The 22,303-nt window shown below is 41.3% G+C and overlaps 2 protein-coding genes across 2 annotated transcripts; one reads left to right on the top strand and one right to left on the bottom strand.

The window, feature by feature from the left end:
* The first annotated feature begins 5,560 nt into the window (after window positions 1-5,560).
* LOC139654524 (nudC domain-containing protein 1-like) lies at window positions 5,561-9,237 on the top strand. Its single transcript, XM_071531622.1, has 2 exons — window positions 5,561-5,691; window positions 8,620-9,237. The coding sequence occupies exons 1-2, from the start codon at window positions 5,586-5,588 to the stop codon at window positions 8,907-8,909; spliced, it is 396 nt and encodes a 131-aa protein (XP_071387723.1). The 5' UTR covers window positions 5,561-5,585; the 3' UTR covers window positions 8,910-9,237.
* Window positions 9,238-18,148: 8,911 nt separating this feature from the next.
* On the bottom strand, window positions 18,149-20,394 carry LOC139654568 (thyrotropin-releasing hormone receptor-like). Its single transcript, XM_071531683.1, has 2 exons — window positions 19,621-20,394; window positions 18,149-18,577 (listed from the first exon to the last, which is right to left on the bottom strand). Exons 1-2 carry the CDS (start codon window positions 20,392-20,394, stop codon window positions 18,149-18,151), a joined length of 1,203 nt encoding a protein of 400 aa, XP_071387784.1.
* Window positions 20,395-22,303: the final 1,909 nt, after the last annotated feature.

The following is a 22,303-nucleotide window of genomic DNA, read 5'->3' as shown; positions in this document are numbered from 1 at the left end:
CTCTCCTTTTCAGTTTTGCTGTTTCATTCGCACAAAATATTCAATCAATTTCTGTGTTTATTTGTTTGAGAATTGCCCATCGCACAGCCTCTCACGATGGTCAAAAGCGAACCCTTCCATTGCATAATGACAGGCTGATAATGAGCAGTGAATGTAAAGGTACAGCGTCTCTGCCCAGGCTTAATGAAGGACTTGGTGTGAATAAAAGGCCCCTAAAAGGTCTGGGTGTTTTTCCCTCCCTTTACTCTGCAAATAGAGCCGGGCTAAGCAGCCGCTCTTAAGTGATCACACCCGTACCATTGGCCTTTTGCAGGCAGAATGGGTCTGTTTGTGAATACTTATTATTTGTACCACATCCAAGAACCTGTGTGTGTGTGCACGTGTATACATGTGTGTGTGCACGCTTATGCCTGTGTTTATCTGTAGCTCATCCAAGAAGCCATATCCCCCTATTCTTCCCTTCCCATCTGATGCTTCAGTCGCTAGCCTGCCAGGATGTACGCTGACCTTTTATTAAAGCTCTCGGCTTAAAATTGCGGCACCTCCTCTTACTTTGGCACCTTTGCTTCTCTTTGGTTCCGGTCCAAATTGAAAAGATGGAGAATGGTCTTTATGCCCCACACAGGGAGGCTGTGAGTCATATCCGCTGGCTATATCAGTAATACCTTTTTACAGTGGAGTATAGCTATACATCTGTTCACTTAACATATATATGGAGACTTTCATTCGAAAAACGAGATATCTGCAGAAAAAAAGGTTACAGCTCCTCTCAAAAGATGATTGATAGCGCAAAATTAAACGTTTTAATCATTTTAACAGGATAGTAGGTAATTTTGACAAAATGATAACTTCTATATTTTAGATATATTGAATGATAAAATTCAGGTAATATAAAAGTGATGTAGGCTAGGTCTATGTGTTGCATATTATTTTTATGGGGCGGCTGTGGCTCAGTAGGTAGAGCCGGTCGTCCACTAATCAGAAGGTCGGTGGTTCGATCCCCGGCTCCTCCAGTCCGCATGTGGAAGTGTCCTTAGGCAAGATACTGAATGTATGACAACATCGATGTATGAATGTGGGTGAGAATGGGTGAATGTAGGCTTTGGATAAAAGCGCTATATAATGCAGTCCATTTACCATTGTGTGAATGGGTGAATGTAGGCATGTTGTAAAGCGCTTTGGATAAAAGCGCTGTATAAATGCAGTCCATTTACCATTTTAATTCTTTGAAGATATTTGAAATAGTCTGCACAACAGGCTGCTCCCGTTTAATTCAACAGTGTGACACTTTCCTTCATACCATGTCAGCATTTTGGATATTCTGTCATGCATTTATCATCATGTAGTAGACTGAATGATATCAAATGTCATCTTGGCTGGGTGTTGTTTGACACGACAGGTTTCTTTACAATCAAACAAAACATTTGGGCGGTTTTTAAAAGTCAAAGTTCAGCCTCTGAGACAAGGAGACAGTCCAAATAAACAAAGACTTGTCCTCACCGGCAGCGCGAGGGGAGCGATGATGACACGGCGGCAGAGAGAGAGAGCTGGCATTTCAGCTATTATTGCTGACATCTGGCCTCTTTCTACCGATGCTTTTGCTTTCTTAATGCCACTTTCTCTCTGCCTTTGCGCTCCTGCTCTACAAGCCTTTGATTGAAAGAGAAGAAGAGTATTTCATTGCACACTGAAAGGCTTCAGACCCTGTTTCATATTTGAATAATGTGACTACATAGCAGAAACAAAACACAGTGGAGCAAATGATGCGTTTTGCCACAAGGGGAATGCAGACATGAAGGAGCCTAGTGGCAAAACACTCCAATGCATTCTGTTTCTGCTGTATAGATACATTAAATATATTGAAATCTGCCTTTCATGCAGTGGAATACTTTATTTTTTTTGTGTGGGCAAGTGCTGAGCGACACCTGAGAAGATACTGCTGTTCACAGGGCACCAACAGCTTCTGATAACAATCTTCTGCTGCTTAAAAACTGAGCTTAGCTTTCCTGTGTGGCTGCTAAGTTCTTTATCGCTTTATTCTGTATTGTGTAGCGTATCTCACTTTTTGCAGGAGCGTAGGAATTAGGGGGAATCGAGATTCTGGATTCAACAGGTTAATCTGCTGCTGCGCTCGCTCTGCTGCTGGCGGTTAAATCCTTGTCATTCAGTATTGGCTTTGTGAAGAAACAGAAGTAGAAAATAAATTTGTTTTATGCTTATCTTGTTGGATGTTTGGCACCTGTTTTTCTTTTTCTGTAGAACTTCTGATTCGTTTGATTGGCAGGTGTCTTGGATAATAATGAGATAAAAGCCTCATGGTCCAGTTTTTCCTTGTGTTTTAAAAAGTGTTTCATTATCAAGCTGCTGAATTTCATAGGATATGGTTTCATTTTAAGGCCCAGGTCAATAGTTGAGTCATAGGAGGGGGAATAATGAGTCACTGACTTCAAAGATGTCTTGACTTGGAACATGAAGTAGACTTTACAGTTTAGTGCCAGTATGAGGCAGACCTTCATAGAGAAGCTAGTTCAGGGTGCAAAGCATAAATGAGTGTATACATTTTATTTTATCTTTCTAGAAACTTTAATGCTGTTGTATGATAGGGAATGAAGTGTGCTGTCAATAAAATGGAGGCTTTTACATAGATCTGTTGAGTAGAGTATAAATTAGTCAATTAGTTTTACTTTACTTCCCAGATAAGAAACGCGTGTGGTCAGGTAATTTACAGGTGTGTGGTTGTCGTGCTAAGATGACAGTGTGAACCGGATAGAACCAGATTTGTACCAGATAAGTTAAAGATCACCTCTCAAGGCAATGGTCTCAAAGTACGGAAGAGGATTAGGGCCACATGTGAAAAATGTATTTGAGTTCTGAGAATCTCACAATTCTGACTTTAATCTCAGAACTCAAATACATTTTTCACATGTGGCCCTAATCCTCTCCCGTATTAAAGGGATAGTTGACATTTTGAAATTTCATTTTGTGGATTATTATTTTCTTTACCAGGCACTTACCACAAAGTACAACAAAGGGTTTTGTAGCATTGTTCCCACCAGTGAGTCAGCGTGACTTCACTTGTAATTGGGCCGTGTGAACCTAAACGAACCAAATACAGAAAATGCAACAAAGTAAACTTCCACCATGGTTCAGTCTGGGTCTTGTGTTCTGTGGATATCCGCTAGAAAAGATGTATGTCAGCGCTGATGAAACTAAATGTCAGAATGAGACCTCAGCAGCTCTGTTAGAAGTCTCTGGCAACAGATCCGATGTAAATTCAGTCATAACATTTCAACTGGACAAAATGCAATTTTTTCCTTTCAAAGTTGTCACTGCTGAGTATTGTGTTGTGTTAAGCGATCTGCCTGCAGTCTATTTTCACTCTGTCAGGCTGACAGCTGAGGTGAAGTCCTGACCCTCCTCACGTCCATTTTCAGCTGTGGACAAGTTTCTTTACTGACTGCCAGTGATGTGGTAAATATTATGTTATAGGGCCTTTGTTTCGTGGTTACTTAAAAAGGGCTATGCTTTCCTGAATAGTAATTTTTTTTATCATCATATCTGTATCAGCTCTGATGTTTGGCTTTTTCTTATTCTTTCATAGGTTTTCGGGGGGAGATTAGTTTGTTCATGTATTATTGAAATATGGGTTTATAAGCTGAGAGGAATCATGGTTTTTATACCTGCAATGAATAGTTCAGAAGATATACTGTATCTGTATCTGCATTTGCGGTGTTACACTTTTGCATCAAAATGACCACTTTGTTATCACAGGCTGCAAAAGAAGTAATGACATAATTTCCATCATTTTGGTTGAATATGCTAAGATGGAACCATGCATAACTTTTGAACTATACATGAAACATGGGGTTTGGGTCATCATTTTGTTCTAAGTGGGTTTAATCTTTGTTTAGGGTGTAATATTACAGACGTAGGGCTTGCTAAGTGTATGTTGGTAGTAATGGTTGTTGTTAAGATGTGGCAGTAAGCTATTATTGGTGATTTTATTTTATTTCTCATCTTTATCATGATAAATGAAGACACACTCAGCTGGCAAGCATGTAACCAGCACTAACCTGGTTACTTGCTTACTTAGAGATACTTAAGTGTTTTTTAGGGTAGCTCTAAGATCAATACTGAAATTATTGTTCTTGACATGGCAAGTGTCTGAAGAAATGGAATTCAAACTGTTAAGATGTCTCTTTCATGAGTCATGACTAAATAAAAGAAAAGGTTAATGCCTGATACTGAGCAGGCCACCGAATGACGTCTCCCAAAGCAGGAAGAAAGGTCAAAGAATTTTCCGTTAGGTTGATGGCAAATCCTTATAATACTTATTCTGTTGGGTCGTGTGCTTGTTCTGTTGTTGCTCATCACACACCGTGACCAGAGCCATCACCGGCATCATTGTCAGTCGGCTCACACACACATAGACCCTACAAAAGCATGAGCGGATATCTGGCATATGTTGCAAGTAAAACAGAGGTGTCAAGAAAATGAGTTTTAGAGTGGAGGAGTGATGGCTTGCTGAAAGGCTTGTCATTGTGCAGAACTGTCAGCTTGGGCTAGTTTATGCTGATTTTTTTTTCAATGCCTGTCAAGTGTGTGTTGAGATGGGGAGGACAGCGCCGCCTGACAACCTATGAACAACGTTGGCAGTTGGATTCGCAGGATGTGGGTTGACTGTATGCTCGGCGCTTGGTGTGAACAGTTAGATGTCGAGGAGCGAAGACGTCACCGTGGTCATTTTTTGCTTTCCAAAACAAATGGAGGCAGACTGGAATAGCACCAAGCCGCACACATACCTAGTTACGTCAAGGACATGCATCAGGATGAGGTCATGTGTGGCAAAAGCATGGACTTTTATGGCTGTTATTAACTACTATTCAATGATAACCCATAATCGCTGTGCTGAATTTGAGTATGGAGAGCTGCCACACACACACTGTAAATCTCTCTGTTTAACGCTAGCAGTCACCATGTGGGAAGAAACATGGAGACAGATGACATTCTGGGGAAATTGCGCACACATCCCCAGATGCAATCTAGATGGATTTGATTTTCTGTCCCGCTTGATGAATGTTCTCCTGATCTGTTAATAGACCATTGATTTTGAGGGTATTGTTGGGTGTTTTATGTATGAACTCACAGCTTAAATCAACCTGATATACCCTGGGACTGATACAAGAATGATACAGCTTCTCACAGTTGAGGAAGCACACAGGAAATCGCCTCGAGCATGAGGAGATGATGTGTGAGACGGTGATTACAGACTGTCTGGAAACTGGACAGTCACAGTCCATCCCCCCAGTAGCCAACATGTCCATCACTGCCTCTGTCCTTGAGCAAGGCACTGAACCCCAACCTGCTGCAGTGTTAGTCCATCCTTATCCCATCCATGTTTGTGTATCACGGAGGGATATGCACAGAAACTAATATCTAATTACACAGTGTAATAGGGCGATTAAAGGAATCTAAAAATGAGCTAATTCTGTAATCCCACCAATACGTTTCTGTTCTGTCTGTCTCTGCAGGTGAATCTGGGGAGCCACCAGTACCTGTTCACAGTCGACGTGAACCCGTCTGACATGCCTTGCCTCTGCCTGCGACACGATGTTGACGCCCTGGTGTGGCAGCCGCGGCCCGACCAGCCCAGCAACATGTGGGAGCACGTCGCCACATTCAACGCCCTGGGTAAGAGCTTAAAGTAATAATTTGATATAAATAAAAAATAACTGAAAGCTTGTACATTTGCTGTTGTAAACACCCAGTCCAGGAAAAATCCTCTTGTGCACAGGAATTTATGTGTTTTATGTTTCCAGCAGCAGCAACAGTTGTTTGTTTGGAATAAGTAGAAGAAGAACTGGGTAGTTAGCATGAGCAGCGATAGCCACCATGGCTGAACAGACAAAGAAAAGAGCGCCACCACCTGCAGAAACTCAACAGAAAGTCGTCATAGTGCGGCCCACACTGTTTGATTGACAAGTGATCTCTTGGAAGTGCAGAAACACAACAGCAATGAGCACTTAGCACCAAACATAGCACTAAAATAAAAAAAAACAACAACAAGAATTTCATGGATTACCGCTGTAACAGTTTGCATCACTGTCTACATTTACATGCATGCTGACATTTGGATCTTGATGCTATAACAACACTGTGATTAGGTCATGGGCCATGTAAACATCTTAATCTAATTATGTCACTTTGGTTAAGGTCATATTTGGTTATTACTGCTGCCATTAAGGTCTGTGGAGCGCTGCGGTATTAGTCACATTATGTGTGGGTGGTTTAAACATGTAAACACCATACTCCTGTCTGCATTTTCACTTTCCACGAGTTGTGACACTTGCCCAACTTACCTTGAATTATTAATTCTTACAGCTATTAACTTTGTTTACACCCAGCTGTCATGCCTGTAGTGTTGGCACTGGATAAATGACAGAAAAGTTAAACACAGCTGCAGCTGGGAGGACAGGAGGGAAATTACTGACATTGCTTGCAGCCTATAGGGGAGCAGGCAACAAATTGCAGCATGCAAATTTGTATTCAAATGGGAACATTAACAGAACCATCTTCTGTTATTCATGTAAACCATTGAAATGCGTCTTAATAATAAAACTAAGTGTGATAACTTGATTATCTTGTGCATGTGAACTTAGTCACTTAGTGTTGTCTTAATATAACACCTGAGCACTCAATCCATTAACCAGTGTGCCAATCTCTAGAGCCTCCAGGATTCTGTCTCTCTCTCTCTCTCTCTCTCTCTGTTTCTCTCTGTCTGTCTGTCTGTCTCTCTCTCTGTTTCTCTCTGTCTGTCTGTCTGTGTCTCTCTCTCTCTCTGTCTCTCTCTGTCTGTCTGTCTCTCTCTCTCTCTCTCTCTCTCTCTCTCTCTCTCTCTCTCTCTCTCTCTCTCTCTCTCTCTCTCTCTGTCTGTGTGTGTCTCTCTGTCTGTCTGTCTGTCTCTCTCTCTCTGTCTGTCTGTCTCTCTTTCTCTCTCTCTCTGTCTGTGTGTGTCTCTCTGTCTGTCTGTCTGTCTGTCTCTCTCTCTCTGTCTGTCTCTCTCTCTCTGTCTGTCTCTCTCTCTCTGTCTGTGTGTGTCTGTCTGTGTCTCTCTCTCTCTCTCTCTCTCTCTCTCTCTCTCTCTCTCTCTCTTCAATTTCAATTTTCCCCTTCGACAAGTATGACATCTCCATTTTTATTTTTATTTTTTTTACACAGGAGAGTTTTACCGTTCTCTCCAATTACATATGCAATGCATCATCCAATTTGAGAATACAGAGGATCTCTAGTGATACTTTCAGAAATTACCTCAGCGAGTCAACTGTGGCTTGAAGGAAAATATATAAAATATGCTCAGAACATGCAGGACTATTAACATCTAAGTCAAGCTTGTTATGGTGTGATAGAAAGCAGTGTGCCATTATATTATATATTAGTATTCCCTTTGCACACGAATGAGTGAATATTAAAGCTCCAATACAGCATTTATTTGATCATCTTGTCTGTAAATACTGCACCTTTTTTCTTGTAATGTTTACAAACATCACTAGTGTAAACAAATCTTTTACAGCCTAAAAATGCATATAAATACATATTTAGTCACCACAAGCTGTAACAACAAGTTCATATATCTAAAGTTCAGATAATACATTTTGGTGAAACATTGGCCCCAATGCAAGACATCACCAATTAAATTAAGCCATAATGTGGCAGTTATGGATTGGGCTCTTTAAAGCTCTAGTAGGATTATTATATAAAAATACACCTGTCTCATCAGCCTAAATCAAAAAAGTTGGGCTGCAGTAGAAAAGAACGTCTCTCCCCCCTCATGGAGACGCCCAAATTAAATTCTGGTGTCTGGTATGGACTCTTCTAACCTTAAGAGTGAAATCCAAACTGTCTCCTAAGCAGCGCTCTGTCCAGAGAAAGCTGGACTCACCAACATTAGATCTTTTCCTCTCTCGTCTCTTTGTTTCCCTGAGGATAAAGTGATCGCAGACCTTCTGGGTTGGTAAACATGAGTGTGCTGTGTGTAGGTTACTGATGTCACATGATTTCACGCTATTTAATTTTAAACAGTTTTCAAACAGTTTTCCTCTCGCTGCCATTTAGAGTTGCCAGTGTTGCCTAGTGCAGTGGTTCTCAATGTGGGGTCCAGGGACCACCAGGGGTCCTTGAGGTGGTTCCAGGGGGTCCCCAGCAAATTGATGAATTGTTAAACTTCACCATTATTTCATTTACAAGAAGTGAACACAATTAGAGAATGTAGAAGAATGACTGTTTTGGTCATAGTTTCACTGTTTTCTCTCTACCTACAATACAAATAGTCATGGAAAATCAAAATCATTTCTAACAATAAAAAATATTCTCAGATTTGGGTCTGAGAGACAAAATCTCGTCAAATGGGGGTCCGTGGCTCTAATGTGGACTATATTAGGGGTCCTTGATATGAAAAAGGTTGAGAATCACTGGCCTAGTGCAACCAGAAAATGAAAATTTTTAGGGCCTCTCCAGCAGATTTTTGTTGGTAATTGTGCAATCTCAAGTAATTTCATTGCATTTTATTTCTTTTTTTTTTTCATGTTAGTTCTCTTTTCTTACCCCATCTTTCTTGTGCAGGTTATGTCCAGGCGTCCAAACGGGACAAGAAGTTTGCGACCTGCGCTCCAAACTTCTCCTACGCCACGCTGGGTGAGTGTCTGCGCCGCGCCTTCATCTACAGACAGCCGGCGCCCGTCGATACCGTCCTCTTCAACAGGAAGCAGGGTCGTCAGGTAGGACAGGTTGCCAAGCAACAGGTGGCCAGCCTGGACTCCAGCGAGCCAATCCTGGGCTTTCGAGCAACCAATGAGAGACTGTTTGTCCTGACCTCCAGTAACCTCTTTGTTTTAAAGGTCAATAATAATTAGATTTGGGACTAGTTTTAAAATTTCTTCTCCTTCCCCTCCATGAGCTCGACCATTCCACAATGAAGATCTGTTATCTGGAATAATGACTCTCTTCTACTTGTGTAATTATGTGCTGCATCGGTCTGTGTTGAGTTGTGTGTTGAGTTCTCATAATGTTTTCACTTCTTGTGTTACGATACATGTGTGTCCATATGTGTGGTGACACTAAGAAATAAGAAACCATATTCTGAATGTGACAGATAAATGATAAATAATGTTAATTTGTGCAGAATTTTCCCAGGAAATCCAATAAGAAATGAATGTAATGTAAATTCTCAAATAAAACCAATCCAACAAACCACATCTTTGATGTGAAAATCTTTGCATAAATGATTTAATTCAGCACATTAGGCCAGGCATTCTTAAGAATCATTCATTTAGCTGATAGTTGTTGACATTATACCAGGTGTTTCAAAGGTAAGTATACTTTTTTTATATAGGCATCGTTTGTACTCACTGTATTAAGTATCAAGTGTTTCCAGGTGCACCTATTATTTATGACTATGGAATTGTTAAAATGACTGAATGAATAAGTTGAACATGACTAAAATTATACAGCTTTGTTTTTCATTATGATGATTATTGAAAATTGTATACCTACTTTTAAAACACAATATGGCTTATAACCACATTTGTTTATTTGTTTATTAGTTTAATATTAGGATCCCCATCAGCTGTTGGGGCGTGCAGTCTACAGAGAAAGGAGAGAACGGACAAAAGAAAAATTAAAATATCACAATTGGCGAAAGGTGAAACTAAAAAAGAAGAAAGAAGGAAAACAGAGAAATGAAAGCACATGCTGATGAGTAGTTCTGTTGGATGGCTGGTTGGACTGATGCTTGGTTGTAGCATTGTGTCAGATGGTCAGTGGAAAGTGAAAAAAAAAACCAGGAAGGAAATCCCACTCCTTGGCTCATTTTGCAATCATCACAGTGGAAGCACGAGAAAAAAAAAAGAACATTAATTTCCATAAATTTACATGAGGACATTCCACACAGCCTCCTCCTGGAGGATTGAAACATTTAGCCTCAATCTTGGATGGATTTTTTTGTACTTGAAGCCTAAAAATTCAATCAATTCACAATTTTTTTTACTTGCACTTTTCCTGTTTGGCTTTGTTGGATGAATGAATGTTGAAATGGAAATACTAAACTGCTAATATAAGCTGAGGAAGGTGTCAAATTGATGGCACTTAATGGCTTTGCAAGTATGATATTAGACCAATACACAGGTTTTGATGTAATATTGCCTTGTGCTATTAAATGGGGTGAATGCCTATGTAGAAATCTGGGTTTGGTGATGGAGAAAAGTTACGTTTTAAACTTCTGTATGTTTCTTCTAGCATCAAACATGAGAACAGCAAGCTTGGTTATACAGTTTGTGTTCACTATTGATCTCATCATCAGCAATATTCATTCTACTCAATACATTTTTCACGTCTTTGTGCTAAATTTAAAATCTCATCAGTAAACAAACGGTTCTGCCTTGCTTGTTCAGCAGTGGCATTTTGTTTTTCCCTCATAAGAAAAAACCCTTTAAGAGCTTTTTCCCTCCTGAGAAACAAACACACTGTCCTGTAGATGGATGAGACACTAATGGACTCTCTTTTTTTTTTGTAAAGAATGGCCAGTCCACTTCCCTTAATATTTTTGTTTCTTTCATTGAAACAGAAGAAAAGCTGAGCGGGACACAAAGCAGAGGACACACGGGGCTGAAGGTTGTAACAGGATTAGATCCTCAGACAGCAGGAGTCTTAACCCCAACACCGTCTCTGGCCACTACAATGTATAAATTAATTTAAATCAATCCATTTTCCTCTTTGAGCAAATGCAATAGTAAGTGGAACCCTGTCTGGTTAAAAATGGCGAGTGATATTTTTGAAATTACAGAAGGATTGTTGCTCCAATTTGAAATTTCCAGCCTTATTTGAACTGCAGCACACAAGGCATATTCTCTTGATATTCCTTTTGCAGTGTAACTCATACCGAGAAAACTAGAAATTATGAGTCACGGTTAATGTTTCTGGCAGTCTGGGGGGTTTGATTGAGTTGACAATTCAACAGTTCTCATTAGCTGGGCAATTTTGTGAAGACTCTGTCTGTGTTTGGTGTTCTCAGCTCCATCCAGTCCAAACAATTTCAGAGGCAATTTGCTTTCCTGCGCTCAGCCATGCTGTTGGAGATGGGTTATCACCCGTTTCTCTTGGCAGTCATTGTTTCACTGAGGAAGATCTAGTTTTCCTGTCCGTTCTTATTTAATTATTGGTGTGCAATCGAATTAGCCTGCACTGCTTGTTCTTATTATCTGCACCAGCATCCCCAGATTAGTTGAAGACCCGTCAGGCTCGCCGCTGCCTCTGAGGATCGGCTCTTTGTTTACTCAGACGCAAAGCGCAGCGCGTCGCCGAGCCTTCTGACCCCAGAGAATTGGATAATGGTGGATAGTTATTGCTTCGGTTCTACATTTCCCAAACCTTCATATGGCTGCTGTCGGGTAAACACTTCATATCTTCAAAAAGTCCGCTTTCTGAGAACTTTATTAAAAGAGCGTTATTTTCTAGATTGACAGACATGCATTTTTAAAATGTAATCAGCACTTTTGAATGGGTTTCATGGACTCTAGGGTCATGAAACCTGATCTAGCAAAAACTTTAAAATCACCTGTTCTTCTGAGACAGCAGCGATATGTGGCCAATATAACCAATATTTCTATTTTCTTAATTTTCTGAGCGGCTGTAATGGTTTTTGTTTTGAATAAACAATTAGTTTGTGATTAGAGCTCAACATGTTAACGATTGCTCATGATGAGACGGCTTTCTTTCTGAAGGATTAATTGCACCATTTAAATGACTGAAGTAAAAATACCCACGACTTTCTCTAGTAAAAGAATGATGCAGGCACAATAAACCATTATTTGGTTGATTGCCCATTCTTTGGTAATGAATAGAATTTCTCCCTCATGGGATCACACACAGTGTAATTAGTCACTGTGTGTGCAATACCTGATTTACAAGGAAGAGGCGCTTTTACAGCTTGGCCTTTATCTCTGCACAGGCTCCCATGTGTCCTGTGAGCTGAACTGCTGCTGCTGTGGAGTTTCACTTGTTTCACAACTTTTCAAACAAGGCAGATCATTAGTATCAAGAAAAAGACACTTGAATGAGGAAAACTCTCGAAACAAGTGGATTTTCATTGACAGATTCATGGATGTTTTGAGTTTAAAGATTTGATTTGAGTTACTCTACTGAGGACGTTTGTTTCCTCACACTGATGGACTGAAGTGTAGTTCTAGGCTGTTGGAGGTATCTTTACATAGGTAATATTTGGAAACAAAGTAAAAACTGACCTTTATTTTGATTTATGATGGGTTCTGAAAGTTGCATGAAGTTTATTTCCCATCCATCTTTAACTCAAACTCCAAAAATCTCAGTGAATAATTAGATATGGCCAGATGCATTCTGGTTCGAGGGCTGTAAAGCACTTGGCTTCAGTATTGTAACTGTATGGCATGAAAGAAGTGTAAGTGTAGTTTTCCTGTACAGATGTTAGAGAAAAGAGGCTTTCTCTGACTCGTGCGATCAATCCATCTGTCTTGACCACAGAAAGAGCATCATGTTGGTGGAGTTTTCACGTGAAACATGATTGTGATGACAAGGTGACTCCCATATCAACAGCCACTCCACACTGCGCATCTCCTCCGTGCATAATTATTCATAAAAGCTGAGGCTGCTCCCTTGTTGCAGGCGAGCTGTAATTACACCGCGCTCGTCTCTGTTGCTGTGTCGAACCCGGCGGCCGTAATGAGCGTTACCTTCTCATTATCACAGAACAACCGGCTTTTTATTGTGCTGAAACACATTCTCTCTGGAGTTAATGATCCAGAAAATCAGTTTCTTATTCCTACCTTTCTGCATCTGCCTCCACTGCAGCTCCACCTGCACCTATGTGACTTTCTCTGCTTCATCCTCCTCCTTTCATTTTCTTTCTCTCTGACTGTTTCATGCTCTCTCTTTCTGTCTGTCGCTCTCTCTCAACCTTACTCTTCGTTCTTCAGTGTAATGCTTTGCACTTTGTCTGTTTTGGCATTTGATGAAGCTAAATTCAAGAGTTGATTTACTGTTAATGCAATTACATATTGTGATCCTACTTCCCATGAAGGGCCTTATATGGTACTGGATCTAATTCAAGGTCTGAATCCACAGATCGCCTGCTAACTGTATCCTCTCATGGAGAAACATTATTTAAAGTGGTAATCCACAAGATTCTTGTTTTTTTTTCCATTTTGGTGACATCTGTGGTGCTCAGCGCTGTGGTGTTTCTGCACTGCACTTCCCACAGATCACCTGTCAATCAAATAGTGTGTCCAGTACTGTGACGTTTTTTTCCTTTTCTGTTGATGAAGTTTGAGTTTCTGTGGTCTTCTAGTGGTGGCTGGGCTGCTCTGCTGTATGATGGTTAATGGAATTGTTTTGGGGTTTTTTTCTTATTTTTACGCCACATATAGTGTAGCTACTCCACACGGGTAGTGGGAAATCATCAAACACAGTGACGTTAGCTTCTGTTTATTCAAAGCTTGCAATCTCCAACTGAAGCTAACATGATACTAAATGCTTTCTGAAAAGCAGCCTGAGTCATATCTACAAACAGAACTAGCGCCTGTAACTTCTGTTTATGCTAAACTTGTAATCTCCAACTGAAGCTAACGTTAGAGCTAACGTTAGCTATAATAATGTAGCGAGTGTGAGCCACTCCTCCAGGCATGTGCACTTCAAAATGTTAAAGAGCAGGCAGGGCAATGGCAACATGTTAAACATCAAGGCAGTGTATGATGCTGAGCCTGTGGCCCAGCCTGAAAATATATATATATTTTTTTAAATATGAATTTAATATGGTGCAAGATAGCAATGTGTGTTTGTCTCCTGTATACTAAATACAGTCTCAATGGTCTTTTCAATCAAACTACACAGCAGGATATAAATCAATACCACAGCAACACATCAGATCTTTACAAGTGGTGTTGTTACAAGTCCTTGGAAAACACATTGGCATTGATTGATATCACACACACACACACACACACACACACACACACACACACACACACACACACACACAGGTATGGCCTCAAGGCTTTGTGTTAGAGCTGAATTAAAAAAAAAAAAAATTCTTGCAGATCGATGATGTTTGGATCAGTTCTTGTTTTCAAAGCACAATTGACGTCTGCAGACACAATCGCTTACCTGCGTTATATGTTTGCTTTTCTTGTGATTTATTTGTTAAATGTGCTAAGTTGGCCTAAACACAAGTGAGTCACAAGCTACTGGGTGAGTGTTATTACAGGCAGGGCGAAGGAGAGGAGAGGTTCACTGTACCTGTGAGGCTGTGGGGCCATGGCAGTGGTATAATAAGGTGTAAGACAGACCTACAGTGGGCAGACCGGTATCTGTGGACGGAGATGTGGATACAGGAAGGGAAGACTAGCATCAAAGCACTACTTACACTCCAGAGAAATTGTATTAACCTGTTTAAAATTCCAGTCACAGAGTCTCGTCCTGGCAGTAGCATTAAATTAGCAGTTAGCTGAAAAGGTTCCCAGAGATTATACGGGCGATACTGTAGGCGGTATGATGACAGAATTTGCATTTATTAGGTTATTTATGTTGTCATGTACGCTGTCAAGGTAAATGCCATGTAAGGAATTAGCTAATTTGAATGCATATGAGTGATACTGTTAGGTCTAATGTATGCTGATGAGAACTCCATACTAAATGCCAGAAAATTTCCGTACCATCAAAGTGCAGGTTAGTGAGCTGTTCAAATGGCTTTTTAACTTCAAACTTATCTTAGTGGGAATTTATTGGTTATATTGTCAAAGGCGCTGTATGTGAATATCAACAAAACAACTTATGGCATCTAGCATTTAGCAACAATTAATAATATTCAGCTTCACCCATGTCAGACAACGGACAGATATTGTCTGGGTAAATAAACAATATAATAAGATAACCAGCACTCAGTGAAGATTTCTTTTTCCTTCTTCGTAAGGTTAAGGTTAAGCTATTCCTGCCCCACCCGCCCCTCCTCCTTTAAGCCCTCTATAGATAAATGACTGTTTGCTTTTAGTCTCATGTCTGTGTTTTTTTTATCCACAGAATGTCAAAGAAACAAATTTCATTTCAGGAACACAGGATTTGCCCTTTTTATCCTTCTTTGCCCTTTTAGCCCTCTTGTCATTTGGCTTGATGCTGGTTCCTGCTTTGTGTGGAGGAAGAAGAATAGACAGCTAATGGAAACAGAACAGATGAAGAGAATTTTCCTTCGTGAGTGTATTCCCTAAATGTGCATTGCTGTGCTCAGAAATACAAAATTGCACCGGGCGCTGTCATTTCTGAACCAACTTTATTTGGAACGTAACGGTAAAATTTACAAATTAACAATTTCCAGATAACCATCAAGTGTATTCACAGCATCACATTCACTTTAAAAAAGCAAGACCAAGGCAACAGTTTCCAAATAGTACATCACAAAATAATATTGACTCTGTATTGGTTTTAATGGGCAATCATGAAAGCAACAGCTCCATAAAAATATACAGTTAGCCTCTCCATTACACCTGACGAACAAAACAGTTACATGACATCACTTTTCATACGTACACAGGGAACGGACACACAAGAAGGCGTGAATCTACTAAAAGTTTACATCGGCACAATCATTAAATAAAAGCTGCAGCTATTACTCCACATTCCACATATTCCACATATTGAATGAAACCCTGTCAGAGGCGATTACACAGCGAGAGCTTTGTCTTCCTCCGCTGTGGCTGCTGCCCAATTATGTTCCTTGTGTGTCGGGCGGCGCTCAGAAATTCACGGACAGCCGTTGATCTGGCAGTGAACGCCACACAACATCAGTATATCTAAACATAGCATGTCCAACCAGCCATGTTCCCCGGCTCACTGAAGGCTCGCTGAACTAAAAGCGGACGAGCGAAGCGATGGTTTGATTAAAATCCACAGCACACATGATACAGCACACCGACCAAAACCATCATGACACTCTTGCCGCAGCATGGAGGGGAAATACTGAGCGCTTGGATGGAAGTTATAGAGCGGCACTTTAAATTTATGAACATATTTCATAGGTTACACTTAAATCTCTGTAACGATATATACAGTCTTTCATATTGGAAAATACTGAGGTTTGCAACCAGGGTCATTGCTCAAACTTTAAGAGTGATGGTTGATGGTGCAACTGCAAAAAACATCCATCTTAACAAGTCAGTTAGTCTCATATTCAGCCTTCAAATCTTATTTTTCTTAAACCAAGAGGAGAGATAACGCCACTTGTTTCCGATGCAGCTTCACTTGTTTCAGGAATTTTCTAGAAATGAGTGTCAGCAAGTCAGAACAAGGCAGATCACTGCACTACTATCAAGACAAAATTCTTGAAACAAGTTGATTTGCATTGGAAACAAGTGGAATTATCAAACGCCATTGGCAGACTTCTTCACTTGTTTTGAGAAAATTACGATTTTAGTACTCAATAATAGACTAAATGACTTAAGATGGAGATTTTTTGCAGTGTGGCGATCAAAAATAAACTTTTATGTGGCACTTTCTGAAATAAAGTTACAAAGTGCTTTACATACTTTACTACAGCAGTATAACCACCACCGATCCTTCCTCCACATACACTTACATCAAGACCTTATAGAGGTGAGCCCCTCTCGCCACAGCGAACAGCACAGTGTGTCTTGGCTCTCACATTGTGCTGGAGGCCATGCATGTCCTTCACAGAGAGAATACAGGCTGTTTTTCACTGAGGGTTCAGATGCGACTCGATGTTCACCCTGTTAAGGACTGCCTGCCTGAACGCAGCAGGAGCCAGGATCGCTTAAGGCAACACATACAGTTATTAAAGCTGCACAAGGCAACATTTTTACGTTAAAATGCACTCGTCTTATCAGCCTAAATCACAGACGGGCGCTGCAGCAGAGAAGAGCGTCCCACGCTTCTGGATTGAGACGCCGTAGATTTGCCGCATTTCCCCCGAATTAAATTCTGGTGTCAGGTATGAACACTTCTCCACCTACAGGATGTGACAAATTGAAACTTAGAAACAAAATGCAGCACTTTGTCCAGAGAAAGCTGGGCTCCCCAACGTCAGATCTTTTCCTCTCTCGTTTCTTTGGTTTCCTTTGGTTTAAAGCATCACAGATCAGCTGGGTTGGTAAACATGAGCGTGTGTAGGGCTGGGTATCGGTACTCGATACCTTTTAAGGTATCGACCGAAATAACCTAGTACCAAATAGTATCGAAACTTCTCCAGTCAAACGATACCTGCATTCGATACGTTTTGTACACAGATCTAGAAAAAAAATGACTATTTGTATGGTTTTGCTCGCAGCCAATCACCGCAAGCGTTCTTCGATTTAATGCGACGTGTGATTGGCCCACTACCGCAGCAGCTACAACCCATACAGTCTGTGGTGGTGAAGTCGAGATGCCACCAAAACGTAAAAAAAAAAAGGTATCGAATGAAGTACTCTCTTGGTATCGGTATCACTTTAAGGATACTGGTATTGGTACTGGTATCGTAATTTTTTTTAAACGATACCCAGCCCTAGTGCTGTGTGCAGTTTACTGACGTCACCTTACAGAATTTCTGGGTATTGAAAGTTTTCAGACAGTTATCTCTCGCTGCCATCTGGAGGAACCGACATATGAAGTTGCCTGGTGCAGCTTTAAAGAGAAGAAATGAGTCTCCACTAGACTGACACTCAGCTTCAGCAGATACTCAAAGTTGTGTACTTGGAATTGGCGATGGGAAAGTGGGAACGACTCATGTTCACTATCTTATATGCTCAAGTCCCAGACAGCAGCTTTGTGATGAGACGGCCCTTACTGCCGTCGTCATTTGTGTATTTACAACATCTTGGGTCATTCTTGTTGACGAAGAGCACGTTTGGCTCCGGGACTCAAACGCTATCATCATGCATCAGTGGCAGTAATCGCTGTGTTTACATGTCAAGGACCGCAGCCTGGCTGGGAAAAGGTCAGACAGCAGGCACTCAGGAAAAACACCATTCCACTCGACAGACTCCATTAAGCGGCAGTTCTCGACTCTTTAACTTCACGCCAGATACCGCACACCGGCCCTCATGTCGACTCCTTCCCAGCCTGAAGCCTCGCTCTGCACTCAGGCGTCGCTGAACGTCACCTTCCCGTAGACACAAGGGTCCGGGAACATCATCTTCTTCTTGTCAGGCAGCAGCTCGTCCGTGACCGTGAGCTCCTCCAGCTCCGTGGTGAAGTGGTCGGTGCTCTCCACCAGAGACGTGTCCTTGACGGCGCTGTAGGTGAGCGCCACGCTGTAGGCGGCCGGCTTGTCCGAGCCCTTCCGCCCGCAGCGGCAGATCTTGCGGAAAGCGGCGCGGAACTTCTGGGACATGGCGTTGTAGATGACCGGGTTGATGGCGCTGTTGAGGTAGATGCAGCTCCGGCAGAACAGCAGGAACCAGGTGTCCAGGTAGGCCCGGTCCAGGAAGGAGTTGACCACCACTAAGGTGCGGTACGGCATCCACAGCATGGCGAACAGGATCACCACCACCGCCAGCATCTTGGTCACCTGCAGGGCCACAGGAGGGAAATATGGCAGCTGTCATTGCAGTAAAGCTGCAGTAAAGCTCTCATGGGAGCACTTGAGGCAATAAAACCAGCCAGATCAATAATCTTAAACAAATAAATAATAGCATAATTACAGATATATGTAGATCTAAACCTGCCATAGAGTATGGGGGATCAGGATTGAAAGATTTTCCAACATGCATTTCAGTTCTTACTTTCTGACTTCACATGGAAATCCATAAGGACAATCGTTTTTTTTTATCAATAGCGAGGGAGTGTTGGCCATTTGTAATCTCAGATGTCAAAGAACCTTTAAAATGACGTAATGTAACTTGTTCAAAACTGTAATTTACAATTCTTAACCTGTTCTCCCTGGAAAATGCCTTGGACTAAGAGGAACTGCAAAACAAAAGGTTACCCAAGAGTTGTATATTGTGTTTGTAGCCTGACCATGTAATAAAAAAAATCTTCATTTCAACAAACCATTTATTCCAGCATTGATTTTTTTAAACATTTTCTTGAATCAAGTGTAATTTTCCTGACATTAGCAGAGTGATCTGCCTTGTTCTGCCTTGTTTCAAGACATTTCTACTGAAACTGCGCTGGAAACAAGCGGCATTATCTCACCATTGGCAGAATTTTCCCTTTGTTTTAAGAAAAATAGGAGACTAAATGAAGATGGACATTTTTGCAGTGGGAGTCAGGGCAGCTGTGGGATGAGAGTTTAACACATTTTTGGCATAAAGAATGGTCGAGTGTGGCTGTGCCAGGCTCTCTCTCTCTCTCTCTCTCTCTCTCTCTCTCTCTCTCTCTCTCTCTCTCTCTCACACACACACACACACACACACACACACACACACACACACACACTCACTCACTCACTCACTCACTCACACACACATACACACACATACACACTCACTCACTCAGACACACACGCACTCTCACTCACTCACTCACACACTCTCTCTCTCTCTCTCTCTCTCTCTCTCTCTCACTCACTCACTCACTCACACACACACACACACACACACACACACACACCTGTCTGCGGGAGGTCGCAGTGGAGCTGGAGTGGCGAGAGTTTTTACAACTTGTCTTATTAGCCGCCATGTTGCCGTTTTTCTTCTTCTCCTTATGGTCGGATGGCAGCGGGTTGAGGAAGAGGATTCTGGCGATCAGTCCATACAGGATCGCAGAGAGCAGCAGTGGCAAAACAAAAAAGATGCCGAAATCAAAAAAGTAAATGGGCAGATAAAACTGCCTGGGCACTTTGTAGCCGCAGGTGACGATGGTGATGTTGTCGTACACCAGCTCCTGGATGTCTGACAGGTAGAACCACATCACGCAGTACAGCGAGGTAAACACCCAAACAAACAAAATGATTTTCTTCGCCCTGGACAGCGTGCACAGAAACTGAGCTTTTATAGGATGGCAAATGGCGATGTATCTTTCTATGGTGAAAGCGGTTATGGAGCAAGACGAGGCGTTGATTCCCAGATACTGAAAGTAGGTGATGCCGAGGCAGCCGTAGTGTCCAAACACCCAAGATCCAAAGATACTGTCCGTTATACTCGGCAGACCAGCCGCTGTCAGCACCATCAGATCTGCCACAGCCAAACTCACAAGGTAGCAGTTGGTGGGAGTCCTCATGTGTTTGGTGGTGAGCACCACCAAGATGACCATCACGTTGCCAACGATCCCTAAGGCGCATATCAAGAAAAGCAATAAACTACTTAGCACTTTGTATTGGATGCTGTGGTCCATCCAAGTCCCCAAAGTGTTGTTCAGTTCTTGAGCTGTGGTGAAGTTTTCCATCTTGGAAAAAAACCCGCTGTATCGGAGGAGAACAGCGACTTCACAGTGTGCGTTTAGTTTCCCGACGTGTCGACCAGGTTTTACGCACGACAGAAGCGGCGACTCTATCGGTTCTACAGGTCTGGGAAAGTGTGTGTCGCTGTCAAATGCCTCGCACCTGTATCCAGACGCGTGCTATGCATTAAACCGACACAAAAAACCAAAGTGCTGGTCGTACACTCGTATAATACCCCGATAATTCATGGTCAGGTGGTGCGTAAAAGTGATGCGTCGCCGTGTTCTCGTCAGAGTAAACTGTCTGTCGGACAGATAGCGGTTTTGATCCTTCTCTTATGGCACAAGCTCTCATTACGCATGCGAGCCGATCAGCCCATCATTGCCTTTTCCAGCTCAGACTTCGCTGTAAACAAAACTAGCTGCTCAAACGATAAAAACGAATAAACTATCTGTGTTGTCTACCTGTTGTTAGTTAGTTGTTAGATATAACCTGCTGGTAATTTTTTTTGCAGATTAATTACAAATAGACTACAGAGAATGGCAAATAAATGTTAGCGCTGAGCCTATAGATGATTCATTTCAACTTGCAACTAGTCTGCTGAGTCTTTCCTATTCTGTTAGTCAATTCATTTAGGTCTAACTCGGGTCTTACTTACGTCTTAGATCTTACTTTTATTGTTGATTGTTGATCTGAATGATCAAAGTGACTTTAGCCTAAATGCCAGAATTCACTTTGTGTGTTTTTACAGAGCGGTTAACCTCCGGGGCTTCCTTCAGTCTGAAGTCTAGACCATCTCAACTCAACAGGCAACCATCTTTAATATACTTAATAGAAAGAACTGCAGGCCCTGCTATAAGATGAAGCTGATCGATATAAGTGAACCTTTTATTTGTAGGTGTGTAGAACAACTCAAGGTTGACATATGGATTCTACAGTGGATGCTTTGGAAGATTGCGCAGTAGTCTAAAGGCCTAAAGGTTTTGCAGTAACGCAACTGCAAATGTCATCAAGTAATCTTTTTTTTTTCTTTTTCTTTTTTTTTCTCAACAGTTGAATTTTTCTTACTCTATATTTCCTGGTCATTGCTGATGCATGAAATCGTGGCAGCAAGCTGAGGTCAGGGAGGCTATTCCTGCTGGCAAGTGTAGGAGCCAAGTGCCCATATGGTCACTACATAGCCTAGAGAATGGCATGATGGGAAAATGGTTGGTTTTGCCAACTGCAATGAAGATACTGAAGAGGGTTTTGTTTGTAATAGCCTAAATAAGAATCAAAATTAGTTAAGAAAAGGGTTTAGTTTGTAAGAAAAAAGAATTAAAAAAAGAAAAGGAAAAAAAAGGTTTAATAAAATCAGTTAAGATTCGTTGTCAACAGGTCATTTGTTTTGCCTTTTGTGATTTCCTTGCTTTCAATTATGTATTAGGATAACACATTGTGTTCGTGTTATACCCTCAGGCCTTACATGTGTCGGTAACATTTAACCTTAAAATGGCTTTACTTCAGTGTATTAACCTGTGTTAATCTATGAGAAAGTATTGTGAGTAGGCTATGCAATAATTCTGTGCAGTACTGACTGAAAATCTCCCCAAAACATAATATCCTTATAACAACACAAAGTAAGTACAAACCTATGCATAAAAATATATATAAGATATATATATATATATATAGCCTATAAGAATTCCAGCACCTGACATCTGTGCTGCTGATGTGATGTACCAGCATTGGCTGTTATGTTCTGTACTGAAATCATTTAATATGTCTCACTGAATTGTAAGGTGATAGGTTATTACACATGAGGTGATATAAATAAAGCCGATAAACCAATAAACACAGTAAGGCTATTGTAAAGTGAACCGTTCAGTGTATCTTGAGGAACAGACACAGATCTGCACTGTAACCTGCTTCCAC

Source organism: Centroberyx affinis, unplaced genomic scaffold (assembly GCF_046629955.1).
Source record: "Centroberyx affinis isolate AG114_WGS23_722 - 3 ecotype Tasmania unplaced genomic scaffold, CSIRO-AGI_Caff_v1 ptg000144l_1, whole genome shotgun sequence".
Classification (NCBI taxonomy): Eukaryota; Metazoa; Chordata; class Actinopteri; order Beryciformes; family Berycidae; genus Centroberyx; species Centroberyx affinis.
Note: the sequence above shows the minus strand (reverse complement) of the source record. Positions and strands in the feature narration are given on the sequence as shown.

What these genes read in the sequence shown, in the direction of transcription:
- LOC139654568 (XM_071531683.1), bottom strand. Translation starts at nt 20,394, where the DNA reads ATGGAAAACTTCACCACAGCTCAAGAACTGAACAACACTTTGGGGACT. An exon ending in CTGCGACCTCCCGCAGACAG is followed by an intron (nt 18,578 to 19,620) that starts GTGTGTGTGTGT and finishes GTGGCCCTGCAG; the next exon opens with GTGACCAAGATGCTGGCGGT.
- LOC139654524 (XM_071531622.1), top strand. Translation starts at nt 5,586, where the DNA reads ATGCCTTGCCTCTGCCTGCGACACGATGTTGACGCCCTGGTGTGGCAG. An exon ending in CGCCACATTCAACGCCCTGG is followed by an intron (nt 5,692 to 8,619) that starts GTAAGAGCTTAA and finishes TTTCTTGTGCAG; the next exon opens with GTTATGTCCAGGCGTCCAAA.